At 38.3% G+C, this 21,559-nt stretch overlaps 1 protein-coding gene across 11 annotated transcripts in view; it reads left to right on the top strand.

Moving 5' to 3' along the window:
- The window catches only part of BNC2 (basonuclin zinc finger protein 2), a 442,599-nt gene that overhangs the window by 63,492 nt on the left and 357,548 nt on the right, over window positions 1-21,559 (top strand). The window contains exons 2-3 of one of the 11 annotated variants that reach the window (XM_057498710.1): window positions 3,273-3,362; window positions 4,424-4,460. The exons of 8 other annotated variants lie outside the window; for them this stretch is intronic. In XM_057498710.1, coding sequence (XP_057354693.1) covers window positions 4,458-4,460 — 3 coding nt within the window. In that variant the 5' untranslated portion in view covers window positions 3,273-3,362; window positions 4,424-4,457. Of the gene's footprint in view, window positions 1-3,272; window positions 4,461-9,595; window positions 14,990-21,559 lie in introns of those variants that run through there. 2 more of the 11 variants (XM_057498709.1, XM_057498712.1) reach the window with 2 other exon arrangements.

Below are 21,559 nucleotides of genomic sequence, written 5' to 3'. Positions count from 1 at the left end.
TTAGAATAAAATATTTCCGTTTTTTTTTCTCACTGTTTTCTCTCTCCTTAGTGCAGTATGGTCAGTTTTGCTTACTGCCATGTTTGCTATTTAAAAGTCACTTGAAACTTCCCAGATGAGTATTTAAGATCTGATGAATAAATAAGCTTGGATTCTTTTGAGAATCTTCAATGAAGTGTGTTTGCTAAAGTACAACATTTAAAGGTATTGAATATCTTGATTACCAATACTGTGATCATTGTTTTTGCTTAACTCTTTTGGAGGATTTGAAGGTCATAAAAAGCCTTGCATGAGAAAATACAAGAGGAAGGAAATAGTGTCAGAGAGAAACGTGGAGAACTGTGTATGGGGATTGCCATTAGATTTTGAAGTCGCTTTTACCAGTGTGTATGTCTGTGGGGAGGTGATGCCAGTCATTGTGGGGTTTTCTACCATTCTAGTCTCAGGCTTCTATTATATTGGATATAGTTTCCTTTTTTGGGTGAGGGTGAGAAACCATCAGCAACAACTTGATTTCTGGCAATTATTTTTTCCTAATGCTTCTAAAACATAATATAGCTACCTGATTGAATAGCTCCTTGCTTTTTTATGTATCAGAAAGAGGAGAAAAAGAATTACCTTAAAACCATTTAAAGCACATGATGAAAATCAAGGGATTAAAAAAAACCTTCTCAAATCTATTTTCTTTGTGCCAGGTACCAGATGTTGATATTGGCAGTGCTTAAGAGGGTCACAGGGCATTTAAAATCACTAGGCTGTAGGGAATAAATTCCAGGTCTGTTGCACTCAAGATTATTTAAAACTTGTGTTTACCTAGCTGTAACTAGGACAAAAGTACTTTTTCTGTCATGCCCCTCTTAAACAGGTACCTTAGAAATACATGATCAATGAAATTGCTGCAAAAGATATTTTATGTTTCATTGGCTTTTCTTAGCATTATCACTAGTTCCATTTAAGTCTCTTTTTTTCAATGTGAAAAGTAGATTGCTTTCAACTTTGTTAAGCCTTACCTTTGAGCTACCCATTTTGAATTAGAGGATGGGCTGTGTTAGTTGGTTATATACATGTGCAAGAAAAGGCATGTATTCCATACTTAGATGATATTTCCTAAGGAAATATTTCTTGAAGATCCTCTTAGAGAATACAAAGGAATGTAATTTTGAGAAGGAAACAGGACCATATGCCCCCTTCTACGTAGTTTCTTTGGGTGAACTGGAGTTCCTTTTCTCACAGATAGGACTGTAGGGGAGGAATAAATTTCTGGAATCCTCTTCGGGTCCTTGGCTGTGTTTGAAAATTAAACTGACAAAAAACAGATTAACAGGAGAAAAGCATGTACATTTTATTTAATATAAGTTTTATGTGGATGGGAATCTAAGGAAAGGAAGATCCAAAGAATCAGACCTGAGTATTTTATACTAGGTTTGATGAACAGTGGGTGGTCCTAGAAGGATAGGATAGTTAAGGAGTATGAGGTAATTACAGTAAACTGGGGGAAATATAGCAAAGCCTGCTTGTTGGAATTCTCTGTATCCCCTTGTCTTGGGGGATGAGGAAGCTCCTTTCCTTTTGGTATAGGGAGAGTACCTTGCACACGAGGGTTTTATGGCCTATTTCAAGGAAAAGGCCAGAAAGCTGCTTTTGCCATTTTCTCCAACTCCTTCAGCTTAAGATACTCAGTATGCCAGGGTGCTTTGTTTGGGGTAGTATGTCCTTTCTGTCCCAGTCAGGGAAATAGGATTAAGTTTCAGTGCAAAAATAGGATTTTAGGAAATAAAGTCGTGAAAAACAGAACAAATTCTCACAAGAGTATCTCTTTGTGCACATTATAGATACTATTTCTTCTGGATCAGTGGATGTAGCACTGTGAGGAGTTAGATGGGGACCTTCCTGAGTTTCTCCAAAGAATTTTTGAGTATTTTTGCTGTAGTTATTAAGATTTTTGTATTTTAATCTAAACTCAAGAAATTTGTATTTATTTATAAATACAATGGAATTAATTTTTTCTAGGCTATTTTTCTCTTCTTGTTCCTGCTTGAAGAAATTAGTTTCTATTTCTGTAGAAAAGGAAATAGTACAAGCAGTCTAGCTATTAGGAAAAAAAATTTGAAGGCTATAGGCCAGTTTTTGCCTCTGAGTGCTGGGATTATGACTAATTTCTGCTTTTCTATGTGTTTATATACTTGTAAGGTTTTCTACAGCTAGAGTATATTGCTTATAGAATAAAAAATGTATGTTTATTTTAGCAGATTTTGATAAGGGGTCAAACATTGCCTGTTCTAATTGCAGAAGCTGGACCCTTGGTTCTGGGATATAAAAAACAAAGTCCTCTTGAAGTTTGTATAGCTTTCAGAGCCACCTGCCATTTGGATTGGTGGTATATACAGTCTAGGACTGACCACCTTCTTCATGGGGCTTGCTGGTAAATAAAGGAAGCAATTGTGTTTACAACTTAAATGGCAGAAAGCACTCACCATTGTCTTTACTGCTACATGATTCTTTACCTTCTACCTCCCATGTACATGTTCTGTAGGCATATCCTTTTTATACTTAAAATGCCCGCTCAGTATATCTGTGCAGTGACAATGGATTACAAAGTGGTGGGGAGAGTTGTGGGATCATTTCAGAATTTCCTCTGTCATATCTATTATAGGTTAGTGGGGAATGCAGAATGAATACCAGTCTGCTGGGTGGATGCACTGAGGATTCCTGTGTAATTTGTAACTTGCAATTCCCTTGTAATTTGTAACTCCCAGTTAGGGGAATTTCTTTAAATTGTAACATGTTACACTTATTTGCATGGAAGACTAGCATTTGGACTCAAAAGACTGCCATGTTACTTTTCAAGTGTGATCTTGGGGCTAGTACTTTTAACCTCTGAGCCTTGTCATTCTCATCTGTAAAATGGAAATGCTAAAAATATCTTTCTTTGGGATCCACAGGAAAGTCTTTTGTAAATCCATTATGTTTTCATTTATTAACTAAACTTCTTTTGGCAAACAACCTAATTTGAGTGGAGGTAATTTGGATCAAATCCCTGAGTTCACAGCCCAAAGCCAAACCTGCATCTGTCCATTCTACTCAGAAGAGTGGAGGTCAAAGGTGTGTGGTCTTAATCTTAATGTTTGTATGAGGTTTTGCCTACTCTAACCCCCATAGCTTCCATTTGAAAACTCAAATGGTTCTTCATTTTCTTTTCCTAATTATGTGGCAGAAATTTAGAATTGAAAGAGAGAAATGAGTAACAACCAGCATTTCCTTCACACTTCCAGATCAACAGAAGGGATTCTTGGGTCCCAGAGACCAAAGAAAGAATCACCAGGAATGCCCACTGTGAACTGAGGGATTGCAGAGCCTGCCTGGTAACTACTCACTGAGCTAAAACATTAGCTTCATGTACAGGAGCAGGACCAGATGAAAATCAGGATTTGCATCTCTTCCCCCACCCCCCATAGATACTCACACTTCCCTTCTGGAGGCAGTCTTCTCTTTGATGGGATAGCCTGCCTTTATTTCTGGGGACCTGGCATGGAATTTTACACCCCACCCTGGGGGACTGTAGTCTTGTACCTTTTGTTCTGGTTGTCCTGGGCAACTATTGATGGGTATATATTTCTGTTTAGGTGCTCTAGCTTTCTGGGTGACAAGAAACTCAAGTTTTCAGCTGGATACTAGATATTGACAGATTTAGATCATCTTGGGATTCACATTTCTAAAATTGGTGAGATTTAGGTTTTGGGCTGTTGTGATGCACTTACCGAGTGTACACCCTGGAAGGCCAGGGAGGTTTCATTTTGAAAGCTAAGATGTGTTGATTGTTGCTAAGTTACTAGTGTGCTGTGTTATGAAGGATTCTTGAGGCCGTAATGAGATTTACTGACATGATTATTTAGTCGTGTGTTTGCCATGCTCTGGGAGGGGTACTTACATATTTTCAGGTGATTGTCAACTCTGCATTATGCGAGAGCTCGTTTAACCTAATTTAATGCTCTTAGCCCCAGTCTTTCTATTATACAGTGAGGAAATTGAGTATCTAGAAAGATGAAACTATTTCTGGCTCATTAGTGCCTAGAATGGACTTGACTCAAGTTTTTGGAGTTCAGGTTGCTTGTTACTTTGCGAGGATAAGCATAGTAGCTACCTTATGAGATTTAGAGACAAATAAAAAAAATCTCCATTAAGGGCTAGAAACAACGACTGACATGAAAAAAGACTTAATACATTAAAACCTCCATCATTATCATCGGTTTTACTTTTTATTAATACTATCATTACTACCACCACTCTGTTTTGTAAGATAGTCTAACAGTTCATTGGTGTGTGCCATGTTGTAGAATCTCAGCTTTTGTTAATAAATTGAAGTAAGTACTCGACTTACTATGACTCCATTTAAACAAAATTCTGCGATTTTTGACTCTTCTAGGGACCCACAGAAGACCTCAGTAGAAGACAATTGAATGGTAATTTGCACTCCTAATTTTGAATTTTGTACATTTTGTGTATATGGGTTGACTCTATTTCCAACATAGAAGGATTTGTCAAATGTAATTCTACTGAAGTACATCCTTTTGAAACAGCAGGAATTCCGTGGAATCATGATTCATTGTTCAGCAGTCTTCTCTGATTCCTGGTTTCCTTAGACTTCCACATGGAATATGTAGTACTTCAAGTACTTTAAGTTGACTATTCCTGTCTGCACAGACCTTTAAGTTGAAAGACTTTAGTTATGAAATTCATTCTGATGTAATTAAATAATCAGACCTTTGAGGAATTTTTTTTTTTGTATCATTAATCTACAATTACATAAGGAACATTATGTTTACTAGGCTCTCCCCTTCACCAGGTCCCCCCGACAAACCCCATTAGTCACTGTCCATCAGCGTAAGATAGTCTAACAGTTCGTTGGTGTGTGCCATGTTGTAGAATCTCAGCTTTTGTTAATAAATTGAAGTAAGTACTCGACTTACTATGACTCCATTTAAACAAAATTCCGCAGTTTTTGACTTGTCTTCTCTGTGTTGCACATCCCTTCCTGTGCCCACCCCCACATTATACATGCTAATCGTAATGCCCCCTTTCTTCCCCCCCCCATCTCTTATCCCTCCCTTCCCACCCATCCTCCCCAATCCCTTTCCATTTGGTAACTGTTAGTCCATTCTTGGGTTCTGTGATTCTGCTGCTGTTTTGTTCCTTCAGTTTTTTCTTTGTTCTTATACTCCACATATGAGTGAAATCATTTGGTACTTGTCTTTCTCTGCCTGGCTTATTTCACTGAGCATAATACCCTCTAGCTCCATCGATGTTGTTGCAAATGGTATGATTTGTTTTCTTCTTATGGCTGAATAATATTCCATTGTGTATATGTTCTTCTTTATCCATTCATCTACTGATGGACACTTAGGTTGCTTCCATTTCTTGGCTATTGTAAACAGTGCTGTGGTAAACATAGGGGTGCATCTGTCTTTTTCAAACTGGGCTGCTGTATTCTTAGGGTAAATTCCTAGAAGTGGAATTCCTGGGTCAAATGGTATTCCTATTTTGAGCTTTTTTGAGGAACCTCCATATTGCTTTCCACAATGGTTGAACTAATTTATATTCCCACCAGATTTTTAATGACATGGGAATATATTCATGATATAGTAATTGAAAAGAAGCAGACATGTAGTATGATCTCAACTTTGTGGCATGTAAAAAGGTATCTGTATAAAGAAGAAATACTAGAAGGAAATAGACTAAATGAGTAATAGTGTTATTTGCTCTTTGGGCAGTAATAAATAGTGTTATCTACTCTCTGGGCAAAAAGTTTTTACAAATAATTCTTCAATTTTTAAAAAATTACTTGTAACATCACATATTTTATATAAATTATTTAAGAAGATAGAAATTAAGTCACTTATGCCTTGGTAAAGTAGTGACTGACTGGTGCCATTTTGTGTCAGTACTTGCTGTCTCATAGGCAGGGTAGCTTATTAGAAAGAGTCTTGGCTTCTGAGTCAGGTGGGCTTGGGTTTCCACCCCAGTGTCTTCATTTAAGAGCTTTGTGACTGGGCAGGTTGCCTCTCTGAGCTTTAGTTTAGACCATTAAACTAGGATGCCATCTCCTTTGCAAGGTTTTATCATCTTGAAAGTGGTTTGCTTTTAGAGATGCTCAGTAAGTATTTGCTCCTTTTCTCCTTCCAACTACTTTTACACCCCAGCCTTCTTCCTGGGATTCCAAAGGGTCAATTCAAGGACAAAAGGAACTTCAGTTTCATGCTAATATTTCCAGTGATTTGCCTTTTTTAATCATCACTTTACTGTAAGTCTCATTTCCTTGGTAACCAAACTCACGACAATCATGAAGTGTCTTACTTCAAAGGATGAGAAAACTGTGCAAACCAAAATCATGATGAGCTCTCTGGAGCAGTGTGTGTGAGCATGTCTGTCCCTCAGGATCGGCCTGGGAATGTTGAGTAGCAGTGTCACTGCCTCTCACTGGCCTGGATGTGCAGGGTGTGGAAAGGACTCAGGGGCTGAGATACGGTTTATAATTGCATGGCGGCCTGGCCTTCTCCGAGCATTCTTATCCCTTCCAGGATTCCTGTAATTGTCATCAGATGGCTCAGTCTCCCAAATGTTTCCGGTATTGCAGTGACTTTTGGAGTGTGTTTTAAAAAAAGGGCCAGAATTAGCAGCCATCATTTGTTTGTCTGTTCTGCTATGTGTCCATGAATGCAGATCAGGATGTCTGGAGTAGAGAGAATCCAGTCAGACATGCAGTCTTCCTTTCCCTCTTGTTTTGGGCCTTTCCATTTCCTCTGTCGATCTTTTCCACATCTACTATTTTAAAGGAAAAAAAATAAGTGAGGAAAGATGCAGGCAGTGGTCCTATTTTCAGCTATAGTCAACTGTCCTTCTAGTCTCAGTACTTCTGGGAACTTTTCTAGACTATTGCATTTTTCATGGGTCTGCTAAAGGCCTCAGAAAGGTTGGGCATTGGACAGCGAGTGAACCCTGTGAAGAATGATTCAAAGTCTTGGGCCTGTCCGTGGGCATGGAGGAAATGGGTGCAGAGGAGGCAGATCCTGGATTTCATCTGATAAAAATTTGAATAACAGAAATCATAGCATTAATTAATTGGTGTAGCAAGTATTAGAGTGGAAAGAACAACCCAAAAGCACAGAGGAAAAGATGAGAGGTGTTCAGGGGGGAGTATGTGATGCATTTTAGCTTAAAAATGAGAAAAACTTGATAAATTTGCATTCATACTTTGAATAGGGATCAGTCTAATGATTCCAATTTTAGGATGAATGCTGTCTGTACGGTTAAGATATAGGAGGAATGCCCTCGAAGACATTTGCATTTGAGTCTTTCAAGGTATTTGAAGTGTCCTTGATCATAATCCTAAAAGTGAAAACCCCAAAATAGGAAGATGTCATGCACTGGGGTATTTTTAATCAGATAAGCTCGCATAGTTTGACCTTGACTGCTTTTCTAAGAAGGGAAATATTGCCTAAATGAAAAAAAGACAGCTAATTAAGCAAAACAAAACAGAGATGGAGTGATTGACACATCTAGAAGCATATGTTTTCCTGCTCCCTCATTCCTGTAGTAGAGGTGACATTACTTAGGATTGCTCAATTAGATCATATTGGAAAGTATAAAATTCAAGAGAACTGACACAGTTTCTTCTGATTCATGCTGTTGGCTGAGAAATTGTGTTTTTTAAAAGCTACTTTGCTTTATTGGCTCTTAGTCATCTAACTAGTAAAATACTTCATTGCATGCTAGTGCCTCTGTTCGGTTAATGGTGGTGTGTTCTCTAAACTTATGGAGACTGAGTGATGGTAACTGTTGTCATACTATATAGTTGTCATATCATCTTTTAAACTGATTGAGGCAAATATTGATGACTGCCCTAAAAACCATCCCACCTCTTCTCTTCCTAGGTAGTGGGGAATGGAACCAGAAAACCCTTGATCTTATCAAGGACAGTAGCTATCTCATGATTAATACTAAAAGAGTCAAGTCATGATAATTTCATTTCTCTTGGCAGTAATTGGTTTAAGAGTAGGCATGTGACTGAGTTCTGACCAGTAACTTTTAGGAGAATGTTGGCTGGGAAAGGGTAGTGAAATTTTCCCATCTGTAATGAAAAACAAGTTACTGCTTGGAATTTGGTTGTGAAGCTTACTAAGGCAGTGAGCAAGCATGAGGATGAATGTTACAAAAGGAAAGAAAGAGCCGGTGTCATTGGCACCCAGCACTGGGCTGCCAGCTCTGACTGCTTGTTCTGTGTGGGAGGACTAATTATTTAAGCTCTTATAAACTGGATTTTCTGTTACTTTAGTCCTACCTAATAAAATGTTTCTGTGCTTTAATCATGCCCTATTCTATTATTTTCCCTTCAGATTTGTAAAGCAGTTCTTGCAGTTTAGAACTAAGTCACACAATCCACTGTTTATCATTTAAAGTACTTTGAACATGTTTCACAACACTGGAGACAAGTACCCTTTTTTGGTGGGATTGCATGCTAGAATTGAGTCTTCCCAGGGCAGGTGCACTCTTGCCAGTGAAGTCATCTTGACCATCATGTTTTAATCAGTGCGGGTACCTTGTGATATTTATTTTCTTTCTCTTGTTTGTAATTTGGGTACTTTTTGCTTAGGTGACTCATTTCTGCTTTGGATATTGGGATTGATAATAAGAGAAAAAAGAGGTGTTGGGAAATAGTCTAAAAAATACATTCAGTTGTTAGAGTGGTTATTCAGTTTTCAGTTGGTACTTCGGGCTAGAAGGTTTGTTTTGGTGTCTCGCTCTGTTGACAGTTCTGCACTATATTTAAACTGTTTCTTGTATATGCTGCCTTTTAGTTAAGAAAATTTACTTTATTTCCTGAGATGAATTATAATTAGGACTGCTTGGTACTGAAATCTCTCTCAATACCACTAATGAGTTACAAATGTTCTAAATGGTGTCCTTATGAATGGATTTTATTTAGAGAGGAATCTACTTATTTTAGTTAACTAATCCCTTTGCTTTGGTATTATGCATCCTTTAATAGGCTCTCCTGTTCCTGTTCCATATGGGATTCCTTGTGAAATCAGACCTCAGCAAACAGTGTTATTAACTTTCAGGGTCAGTGGTACTGAATATGTCAATGAAGTCTGTTGGTTCCACATAATCTTGTTTTTATAGCACTGTTGCTTTTTATGCACTCATGGTAAATGTAATTCCTTCCCTCTTCTTGCAAAGTGAATTTTGTTTCTTAGTTGGTTCTTTTCTGGTATTTATGCTGGCATAAAATAACTGAACATATTTGAACTGCCGTATCCCCCCTCTCCCAACCTACTCCTGCAGCTCCTTCTATAGTCTGGGAATGGTCTTCTTAGCTCTTTCAATCTCGAGATATTGTGTAGCTTTGTCCTTTTGCCAAAAACCTGAAAATGTCCCAGTAGAACTAACTGGTTACTATGTGGAGTCATAGTGAATTAATTTGTCCAGTTCATAGGAGTCATTATTTTACCCTTCTCAAGGACCATGCCCTTCTGTTTTCTGAGGAAAGCAGACAAGTTAGTGAAGTTTTGGTGAACTTGACCTATACTTTTTAGGTTCAAAGACTGTCTTCTGTGCTTACTAGTTGCATGCCCTTGGGCAAAGTTATTTTACTTCTCTAGATGCTTCAGTATTCTTCTGTAAAATGGAGATTATAAAGCTACTTAACCTTGTGGATTGTTATGAGAATTATATGAGAAAACTTATGAAAAGCTCTTATAATAGTGCCTGGTGCATACTAAGTGAATTATTGATATAGTAGTATCTAGTTTAAATGTTCAAAGTACACAATAAAATGTTTTTCTTCTTTAGCCTCCACGACCACCCAGTAAAGAAGGAAGTATTATTAGCAATATTTTACATGGCAGGTCATACACAGTGTCAATGTGTCAATATGTAACTTTGTTACTGGTAACAGAGTTGGGATTATAATCTAAATCTCTAATTCATTATATGAATTGGGTCTTTATGAAGTGACCCTGATTTGGTGATGTAGAAGGGAAGGGCATAAATTCCTATTCCTTAAATCTGGCCCAGTGGTGAGCCAGTTCATGCTTTCTAAAATTATTTATGTAATGGATACCAATAATTCTCGCTTTTCACAGTCCCAATATGCACAATTTTCAATTATTATGGTTGATTAAATAACATCAATCCTCCAAGAGCTCCATTCAAATGTCAGTTGTTATGTTATATTCACCATAAGTAATTGTGTGAAGGACAGCCTAGCACATGCTGTTATTTGGTTCATCCACAGACAGCAAAGCATGTAGCCATGTTGCCTCCTCTTCTCCTGGAGATAATCCCACACAACATTTTATAAAATGGATAATTCAAAGAGGGAATTGGCCTTCAAAGATCAAAGTGCAGCAAAGAAGGAAAAGGTGACAACCCTGGAAGTGAAATTTAAATCAGTTATAAAGAAGGTTCTAGAAAAATAGCACCATGGAAGTGTCAACACTGTCACTATTGTAGAGGGTCTACATACTCTACAGATAGTGGAACTTAGTGAAAAATAATTTATCATAAATTAGGGAAGTGGGGCAAAAAGGATGAAGACCTAGTGGAAGAATGTACATTGGCAAAAAACATCCTATTAAAGGAATTCCTCAGAGATACTTCACAACAGTGAAAACACAAAGGATAACATGTTGGAAGCAATTCACACTTGGAAAGCAGAATCCCACTTCACCAAGGCATACAGAAGATATTCACTTGGTGTTTTAAATTAAATAGAAGAAAGCAGAACTGTTCAAATTACTCTTGATCTGTTTTTTATAAAGAAATAAAACACTTTAATTCTCAAAGTTTCTCATGTTTTCAATTACAGTGAACCAAATAAATGTTTTACTTTCTTTTCATTTTCCTATACATGTATAACTGATAATATAAGAATTTTTAATGTTTTGACAAAAAAATGTTGGAGGTCATGGAAAAATAATAATTTTCCCATTGATTAAGATCACTTTGCCTGGTTTCAGCTTGCATGGTCATTTTTATGGTCGTGCATATTATGGTGCAAAGCAAGAGCTGCCTGTTTTTATTGAGTCAAGGGGGGGGCAGTCTTGTTAGTGGTGGGCATATAATGATACAGTGATGCCTTATGCAACATTTATTCCAACATAGATTTGAGTGTCTGCCATGTGCCAGGCTGCATACACACATGTCAATAAAAAGCTCTTTTTCTCAAAGAATTCACATTTCAGTTGATTAACGAAAGACAAGATCATTATACCACAGCATATGCCTATATTATATATTTTATGTTTCTTTGAATACAGTGATAGGGAAATACCAGGCATTAGAGGAGTGGAGAGGAAAGACATCTAACTTACTTGCCTAGGAATATGAGGGGTGGGAAAGACAAGGAGACAACCTGGAGGACTTAAGAGTTAATTTGGAAAAGCTGTATTAAAGACTGAGACAGTGGCGAGGAACTTCTGTGTGGAGGACATTTTAAAAAGTTGATTGTTTCTGGAATGTGAAGAGCAAGGTAGGGGACAAATCAGCATTGCCATGGAAACTGGGGGCAATGGGAGAGTCCTTGGGGTTTTCCCCAACTTCTTTTAAATTGAAGTTTAATTGATACGCAGTAAAACTGACCCATTTTAATATATAGTTGGGTGTGTTTGACCTAAGTCCTGTAACCACCACCACAGTCATGGTGAAGAGCATTTACGTTACCCCCTTAAATCCTCGGTGCCCCTGAGTGGCTAACTCCTTCTCCCACCTGCAACCCCTGGAAACCACTGCCCTGTTTTCTGCCCCTATAGTTTTGTCTTCTCTAGCATGTTGTATCAGTGTAATCATGCAGTATGTAATCTTTTAAGTCTGACTTCTTTCACTCAGTGTGATGCTTGGGATATTCATCCATGTTGTTAGCATGTAAAAGCCTTTGGTTTTTTTCCCTTTCTTTTAGTCGAAGTATCATTGATACTCAGTCTTACATTGGCTTCAGTTATACAGTCGTTCAGTAGTTAGCCATATTATTAAATCCTTAACTCCACTAGTGCAGTTACTATCTGCCAACATAGGAAGATATTACAAATTCATTGGCTATGTTCTCCATCCCTGTGACCAACTTACATTATGATGGAGAATTTTTGTGATCCTTTATCCCCTCACCCTTCCCACCCACCCACCCCAGTCTCTCCCTCATGGTAACCACCAGTCACTTCTCAGTGTCTGAGTCTACTGCTGTTTTGTTCTGTTATGATTTTAGATTCCACAAATAAGTGAAATCATATGGTATTTGAGTTTCTCCACCTGAGCCTTTGGGTTTTAAGCAGGAGAATTATCTTGATTGGAGGAAGGATTTGAGAGGAGCAAGACTAGAGGATTTTACTGTAATTTAGGCAGGTGCTAATGGAGGAAATTGTAAAGGAGAGGCTTGAACTGAGAAGTGTGTAGGAGGTGCAGTTGCTCTCGACTGCAGTAGGGAGTACTGGAGTAACAGTAGGTGGGGAAGAAGAGACCCTGTATGTTGGATGTGTTTCAGGGAAGGAGTGTGGAATTTTCTTGAGGTGATGCCCAGGAGGTGGGCATGTGAAGGAGCTGCATCCTCTCCTTCCTTATCCTCTCATTTTTGCCAGAATTAAATTTTCTAGGCAAGACCTTGCTTAACTAAAAGGCTTCTTTTTCTCTTCATTCTATAATATCATCACCAAGAATTTGTTTCCAAAGCCTTGGTTTGGACTATTGCATTATTGTGGAATAAATCTGCCATTTTTTAGAAGACTGTCCTCTGCTTACAGCATCAGTTAACTCACTTCATCTGCATTTACCTATTGTTTTCCAAAAAAACAATATGAATGTCTCTAGACAGGCTATGGTGCGTGGAGCTGGAAGTCAGAGTCCAGTAGTCATGAACTGGCAACAAGTCAGGGATTCTCTTTTGTGAAGATTCTTTCCACAGGAGGAATTCTCTTCCCCTGTATTTTAGGGGGGTAGTATCATTTGAACCAGTTTGAACCATATGGGCTGGAAGTAGTGGTGAAGGAACATGATATTATCTATGTTTAAGAAATGGCTGACTCACTTTCTGTGCAAACTCTGCTTTAGTGAGGATTCTGAGTCTACATCCAGGCTAGTGGGAGAATTCTGTGCTTGATTAATAATAGAATACCTTCCTCTGGCCTATGAAAGAAAGCACCCTGAGAAATGGTGGTGGGCAAAGTATTTACCCCACTGATGAAGAACTTTTCAGAAAGGTGATTCACCACACAAATGCCTGTACTGAAAAGGTATTGGATACAGAATTCACTCACAGCCATAGTTAGAACTAACACAGCATTTTACAGTCAGGTCAGTTCCATGAGGTAGAGTATTTTCCTCTCCTCTTACATATGGGGAAGCTGAGATACAGAGAGGTCAAGTTAACTTTCCTAGAGTCAGACAGCTAGTTTTAGCAGAGCTGGAATGCAAACCCAGGCTGTCTGGATCCAGAGTCCATCCTCTTCCATGTGCGCCATGCTGTCTAGAGTTCTGGAATACTAGCATGGGAAGGACTCGGGAATTATTTCCCACTTCTCATTTTATAGTTCAGTGCAATGATGTCCAGAGAGGGCTCTGAGATGACTCACTCAGGAACACAGAGGATGGTGGAGGCAGCCGAGCTCCCCCCGCCCAGGGCTCTTGCCACTCTTGAAAATTTTGTACCTTTGTCTTGATAGGTTGTCACTTTTATATAGTGAATAAAAGTGTTGCTGAAGTACGGAGACTGGCAAATTTGGTGTTTAATACCATGTTTTTCCTTGGCCTTAGCTCTCTTTTGCCCTGGAATTTACTAGTTGGCTTTCTTCCTGTCCCTTCCGTCACTTTATTATTCCCAGTGGAGCCTGAAATCACTGATAACTGTTCTCTAGCCTGTCCTGTTTGACCATTGACTGTCTGATCTTTTGCATTTTCTAGTGTGTCGCAGTAGCAGTTGGGGAGGGGAGCAGTTGCCCAACCAGCTGGTGAGAGTTGAGTTTTGGAATGGGGGAGGTGAGGACTATTCTGGGGTTGGGATATTACTGTGCAGATTAAAGACTTTCACTCAGGGGTTCTGACCTTTTTGATTTTGAGCCTGCTGCCCCACCCACCCACCAAGCTCACACTCCCCACATTTGGTGGAGGCATCTTCCCTTTGCTGTTGGGGTTCAGAGCTAGACAGACAGTGCTGATGAATTTGCTTGCCCAAGCACTTACTCACATGAAACCTTGATTACACAGGGAGTCTGGAACACAAGTAGAGCTCTTGCCTTAACAGTTTACATGTCATATTTGTTGCAGTTTTATTTTGAGGAGCCACAGTTTGGGGGATAAGTTAATTTTCTTTAACATTTGCTAATCTCTTTCTTTAAAAATTCCCTGGTGTAAACTTACTCAAGTAAAGAGACTGATGTTTCTCTTGTTTCCTCCCTTTCTTTCTTCTTTCCACCTTTTCTCCCTTCCTCCCTTCCTCCCTTGTATAGTGAGTCTTTGTATGTAAAAATTGAACTCCAATTCTGGTTTCGTCCACTTACACTGCCCAGGAATGAAGTTGCATATTAATGCATTACAGCCACCAATCTCCCCTGGCTTACTCTTTCTCCACATTCTCTGTGATTAAAAATGTCCTTCTTGATTTCAACTCAGAGTACCTGAAAAGGCTCCTTGTTTAGTTAAGAGAAAAGCAAATTTCCCCAGGTAAGTTCCCATATGTTTTCTGTAAAAACTGGCACACACTTCCCTTGTATTTTACCCCTGTCAAATGAGGTCCTTGTAAGAGTAATCAGCCAGCCTAAGCCACTCATCTCTTTTTGCCTGCCTTTTCTTGGGTAATTTTAACTCTTTTGGTGCTGCTCAGGAGAGTTTGCCTCTTCCTGTCACAACAGAAGGGTTGGATTCCTGAGACTGCCACCTTCCTCTTAGTTTCCTCAGGTGAACATTGAGCTCCAGGACTGCTCTTCTGAATAGGGGCATATGCACAGAGGTGAGTTTTCCTTCAAGGCCCTGGGAAGGGCCCCAGCAAAAGTGTTCATATGTTCATTTCATTTTATAAAGTTTGAACATATTTTTTGCATGATTTTTCTTAAAGGAAGCCCCCCAAAGTGTACAAGCTTTAGGCCTTAGCTGACCTGCATCCACTCTTGAGTAGTTGCCTTCAAGAAACATTGAGTAAGAGCTTCTAACACTTTCAGTAATCACCAGATCCAGCTTCTTTCTCTGTGGCCCTCCAGTTGTGGTATAAAAGTGTGAAAAAAGGTGTTATTTTTCTAATTCTGATCTCTGAAAATGCAAAACAGCTGGTCATTCACAGTGTCTAAAAGGAGGCCTCAATAGAAACCGTGCCGGAGGGGATACTTCTAGGTTTGGGCAATCCATTCGTACATTGCAGTGGATACAGATTAACTTTTATCTTGTGGAGAGTTGTGTTTGGCAGTGAGTTTAAAGTTGTAGTTATTTCTCTAATATGCAATCACAGTCCCTTTTGAAAAAATACACTGGAATCTGTGAAATGCAGTGTAGCATAGGCACATACATAGAAACTTTAATTGTTCTCCTGGGCTCACGTACCTAAGTGGTCATTTTCTTCCTGTTTCTTCTCCCACTCCCATTACTTGCCAAATCTGTAAGTTGATTGTTTAGTTTGCGTTGCTTCTTGGAACTGTCCTGTCCTTAAAAAAAAAAAGTCTCATCACAATTACCGGGTTTATAATGTGAATTCATGTCTCTCTTTTACTCCTTTCAGTCTTGATGCTCTACTCTAAGCAGGTTGTGGTACCTGGAAGGGTCACCTTCAAGCTCCTCTATTCCTTGGGATTGGAGGATTTTAAAAACATATGACTTTATCACTCAAAGTGCTCAGCTCTCAGACTTCATCAATTACCCTCTCTGGTCAGAATAAGCCCACCATTCTGTGTTCCAGGACCTCCTTGGGGACAGGTGAGCTTATCTTTCCACCTCCGTCTCTCCTAGACACTCTTTTTATATTGTGTCCTAGCCATATTGTTTCCCAGGTATGCCTCCTATTTTGCAGTCTTCTGTTTTAAGATACTTTACTGGTTTGTACCTTGTGGGACAGTTGTTAAGTTTGTATAACACTCCAGACCAGATTTAAAAATTCTGAAAGGTGCTTTGTTTTATTTATTTTTAGTGGTGGTCAGTGTCCAAGTGCTCAGTGAAAAGGGTACCACCAGATTACTACAGAAACTTTCGGGAGCATCGCACTGAGTAGTTGTCCCCAGCTATGTCTTCTGCACCATGCCATGAGCAACTTCAGAGTGGGGATAAGCTCTCTGAATCTCTAGTGCTAGAACCGTGCAGCTGCAAAGTCTCTTGGACTAAAAAGATAGTTATATTTGTTTCTTATTCCTGTGATGCTTTCCTTCATTTGTTGAATAGAATTTTTCTTTCTGTATTTTGAATTGGTGCCAGACTCAATGGAAAAAGGAAATTGGATACTATTTCACTACTAATTGAGGTATCACTACTCATTAGGTATTTGAAGTGTTTAATTAAATGAAAAAAAATCTTCCAATGCTTTTTTGTATGTGTCAGAAAAAACTTTGAAAAATTTAAATGAATTAAAAAATTTGTATTTGGAAAATATACTTTGGCTAATTGGGTTGTTACATACATAACTTTGATTAGTAGTGATTGATTTAGTTTAAACCAGGCCTTGATATTTTATTTGGGTTACTTTTTTAAATTTGAAAATATTACTTTTTTTTATTTTTTATTTTTTATTTTTATTTTGGTATCATTAATCTACAATTACATGAAGGACATTATGTTTACTAGGCTCCCCCCTTCACCAAGTCCCCCCCACATCCCCGTTCACAGTCACTGTCCATCAACATAGTAAGATGCTGTAAAATCACTACTTGTCTTCTCTGTGTTGCACAGCCCTCCCCGTGCCCCCCAACACTAAACATGCTAATCGTAATGCCCCCTTTCTTTTCTTCCAGCCCTTATCCCTCCCTTCCCACCCATCCTCCCCAGTCCCTTTCCCTTTGGTAACTATTGGTCCATTCTTGGGTTCTGTGCTTCTGCTGCTGTTTTGTTCCTTCAGTTTTCTTTTGTTCTTTTACTCCACATATGAGTGAAATCATTTGGTACTTGTCTTTCTCTGCCTGGCTTATTTCACTGAGCATAATACCCTCTAGCTCCATCCATGTTGTTGCGAATGGTAGGATTTGTTTTTTTCTTATGACTGCGTAATATTCCATTGTGTTTATGTACCACATCTTCTTTATCCATTCATCGACTGATGGACATTTAGGTTGCTTCCATATCTTGGTTATTGTAAATAGTGCAGCGATAAAAACACAGGGGTGCATGTGTCTTTTTCAAACTGGAGTGCTGCATTCTTAGGGTAAATTCCTAGAGGTGGAATTCCTGGGTCAAATGGTATTTCTATTTTGAGCATTTTGAGGAACCTCCATATTGCTTTCCACAATGGTTGAACTAATTTACATTCCCACCAGCAGTGTAGGAGGGTTCCCCTTTCTCCACAACCTCTCCAACATTTGTTGTTGTTTGTCTTTTGGATGGTAGCCATCCTTACTGGTATGAGATGATATCTCATTGTGGTTTTAATTTGCATTTCTGTGACGACAAGTGATGTGGAGCATGTTTTCATGTGTCTGTTGGCCATCTGAATTTCTTCTTTGGAGAACTGTCTGTTCAGCTCCTCTGTCCATTTTTTAATTGGATTATTTGCTTTTTGTTTGTTGAGGTGTGTGAGCTCTTTATATATTTTGGATGTCAACCCTTTATCGGATCTGTCATTTTCAAATATATTGTCTCATACTGTAGGATACCTTTTTGTTCTATTGATGGTGTCCTTTGCTGTACAGATGCTTTTCAGCTTAATATAGTCCCATTTGTTCATTTTTGCATTTGTTTCCCTTGCCCAGGGAGATATGTTCAAGAAGAGGTCACTCATGTTTATGTCTAAGATATTTTTGCCTATGTTTTTTTCTAAGAGTTTTATGGTTTCGTGACTTACATTCAGGTCTTTGATCCATTTTGAGTTTACTTTTGTGTATGGGGTTAGACAGTGATCCAGTTTCATTCTCTTACATGTAGCTGTCCAGTTTTGCCAGCACCATCTGTTGAAGAGACTGTCATTTCTCCATTGTATGTCCATGGCCCCTTTATCGAATATTAGTTGACTATATATGTTTGGGTTAATGTTTGGAGTCTCTATTCTGTTCCATTGGTCTGTGGCTCTGTTCTTGTGCCAGTACCAAATTGTCTTGATTACTGTGGCTTTGTAGTAGAGCTTGAAGTTGGGGAGTGAGTTCCCCCCCACTTTATTCTTCCTTCTCAGGATTGCTTTAGCTATTCGGGGTCTTTGGTGTTTCCATATGAATTTTTGAACTATTTGTTCCAGTTCATTGAAGAAAGCTGTTGGTAATTTGATAGGGATTGCATCAAATCTGTATATTGCTTTGGGCAGGATGGCCATTTTGATGATATTAATTCTTCCTAGCCAGGAGCATAGGATGAGTTTCCATTTGTTAGTGACCTCTTAAATTTCTCTTAAGAGTGTCTTATAGTTTTCAGGGTATAGGTCTTTCACTTCCTTGGTTAGGTTTATTCCTAGGTATTTTATTCTTTTTGGTGCTATTGTGAATGGAATTGTCTTCCTGATTTCTCTTTCTATTAGTTTATTGTTAGTGTATAGGAAAGCCACAGATTTCTGTGTGTTAATTTTGTATCCTGCAGCTTTGCTGAATTCCGATATTATCTCTAGTAGTTTCAGAGTGGGGTCTTTAGGGTTTTTTATGTACAATATCATGTCATCTGCAAATAGTGACAGTTTAACTTCTTCTTTACCAATCTGGATTCCTTGTATTTCTTTGTTTTGTCTAATTGCCATGGCTAGGACCTCCAGTACTATGTTGAGTAACAGTGGGGATAGTGGGCATCCCTGTCTTGTTCCCGATAGCAGAGGAAAAGCTTTCAGCTTCTCGCTGTTCAGTATGATGTTGGCTGTGGGTTTATCATATATAGCCTTTATTATGTTGAGGTACTTGCCCTCTGTAACCATTTTGCTGAGAGTTTTTATCATGAATAGATGTTGAATTTTGTCGAATGCTTTTTCAGCATCTATGGAGATGATCATGTGGTTTTTGTCTTTCTTTTTGTTGATGTCGTGGATGATGTTGATGGATTTTCGAATGTTGTACCATCCTTGCATCCTTGGGATGAATCCCACTTGGTTATGGTGTACAATCCTTTTGATGTATTTTTGAATTCGGTTTGCTAATATTTTGTATTTGGGTTACTTTTTAAAAAATATTTCTAGATAGTAGGGAAGGACCATGAATATAATAGTGATTTAAATAAAGTAGAGGTTTAATTCGTGGATTCTTAATTTGAGTTGTACAGTTATTATGATCAAGTACTAAGTAAATAATACAAAGCAGGGCATATTATTTGAAGCTTTTATCAGCTCTTCCCAAATAGATCTTAAATCTAAATCAGTATTAAAAGTATCCCAAATAATATAATTATTTCATTACACAACCTGAGCTTTGGGTAAATTTGTAAACTCTTGAACCCTGTAATATGCAGAAGAGTAAGCTTAGATATAACATAAGCATAAATCATTGTGACTTACATAATTTATCTCTTCAGCAGAAATATTGTAGTCAGAGTAAAACTGCAGTCCTGGAAAAAAAATTTTTGATTGAGTTTTGTGGGACTAGAGGAGGTTTTACGGTTATGTTTATGTTTAGATTTAATTTGAATAGTAAGTTAAGATTTATAGTGAGCAGTGCTAGAATGCTTCTTTTAAAAGCTTACGAATAAAAGCAACATCTGAATCTGATTTTTGGGAACCAAGTTCAGGAAATATGGTATAATTCTAAGTTAATTATTTCCCTTAATTACACCTTATTTGCAAGTTGTGCGTTTACAATATTAACACGTGTAATTCCCTGTGATTGGATATGTTTAACTTTCTACTAGACTCAGGCTTTTCGATTTTTGGACTCCAGAAACAAGAGAATGTAAGACCTATCTTTGCTTGTATCACTTAATGATTATACTCTGATGTTTTCATTGCATGAAATACACACACCTGATTTACTTGAGAATAAAATGCTTCTAAGATTTAGGCATGCTTAGCTTCTATGACAGAATATTTTCTTCATCAATTAATATACAAATTCACTTTCTAAAAAACAATAATAATCAAGTTCATACACTATGTTAGGAAATACAGTGGATATAATGGTGAACAAAACAGAAACATTTCTTTCTTGCTCTCAAAGTATCTTAGAGTCTGGTAGGGGAGAAAAATGAGAAACCAGGCAGCCACAGTAGTGTGTGGTAAATGCTGGGGAACACTGAGGCCAGAGTCCCATCAGCACATACAGGAGCGTGCCAGAGACTTCTGGGAGGGGGTGACACGTTTGCCTTTTACTCTTCGGAGCTAACCAGGTGAAGTGAAGAGTGGCTAACAATGTTCCTGGCACAAGGAACAGCATTGGTAAAAGCCCAGAGTAAAGAGAAAACTGAGTATACTGAAGACTAGTGTCTTGCCAGTGGGTTTCAGCTGCGGACCAGTTCACTATGAATTCAGTATGACCAAAGAAATGACAGGAGCACATTCTTGGGGTGAAGGGTTATATCCAACTTTATTTCCACGGTATCTGTGGCTGGCCAAACACTAGAATCCTGTCCACTCAGAGCAAGTCTGTATGCAGCAAGCCGGTCTCTGCCTCTGGCCTTCTCTACCCCCGCAGCCGTCTCAATCTCTGTCCTCGGCACTGCCACCACTCCAGCCTCTGCTCTGCTCTCCTGCAACCTTGCAGCTGTGCCACCAGATTGCCCAGAGCACTGGGCGGAGCTCTTTATACAGAATCAGTAACAACATATTACCCACACATGTGTAGTGAGCTAGCCAACCAGGGCCAGGTGAGAATCCTGGCCATAGGAATTTTCACTTTATCCATAACTAGTATGTTAAAACTTAAGGCACATAAACCTCAGATAATCAGAACTCCCATTTTGGATTAGGAAATTTTTCTTTTGTAGTTTACTTTGATGAGAAGATGAGAAATGAGAACAAAGTTATTGGTTGATTTCCTCCTCCCTTATAACAGAAATAATCACTTATTTTAGAAAATTGAATTATGCAAAACCATCAAGAATTTAAAATCACTAATAATCATATTACCCACAGATAACCTTACTTGTCATTTTGTAACTATCCTTTCACATTTTTTCCTATGCATTTTTAATTTTATAAAGTTGGTATGATACTGAACATTCTGTTTTGTATCTGATATTTTGTATTTAATATAAAAGTCATTACTAATTTTCATATCCTTTGAGTACTTATAAAATAAGAATTTTAATGGCCATATAATATTCAGTCATGAACCATTATTCATTTATAGAGCCCCCATTATGGGAAGTGTAGGTTGTTCCCAGTTTCTTGCTCATTAATATTGCTGCAATTAATGTATTTGAATTTAAACTTTTGACTAAGTTTCTGAGTATTTCCCTAGGGTAATAAAAAGGTATGTCCTTACTTCTGCAC

This window comes from Manis pentadactyla, chromosome 3, assembly GCF_030020395.1.
Source record: "Manis pentadactyla isolate mManPen7 chromosome 3, mManPen7.hap1, whole genome shotgun sequence".
Lineage (NCBI taxonomy): Eukaryota > Metazoa > Chordata > Mammalia > Pholidota > Manidae > Manis > Manis pentadactyla.
Note: the sequence above shows the minus strand (reverse complement) of the source record. Positions and strands in the feature narration are given on the sequence as shown.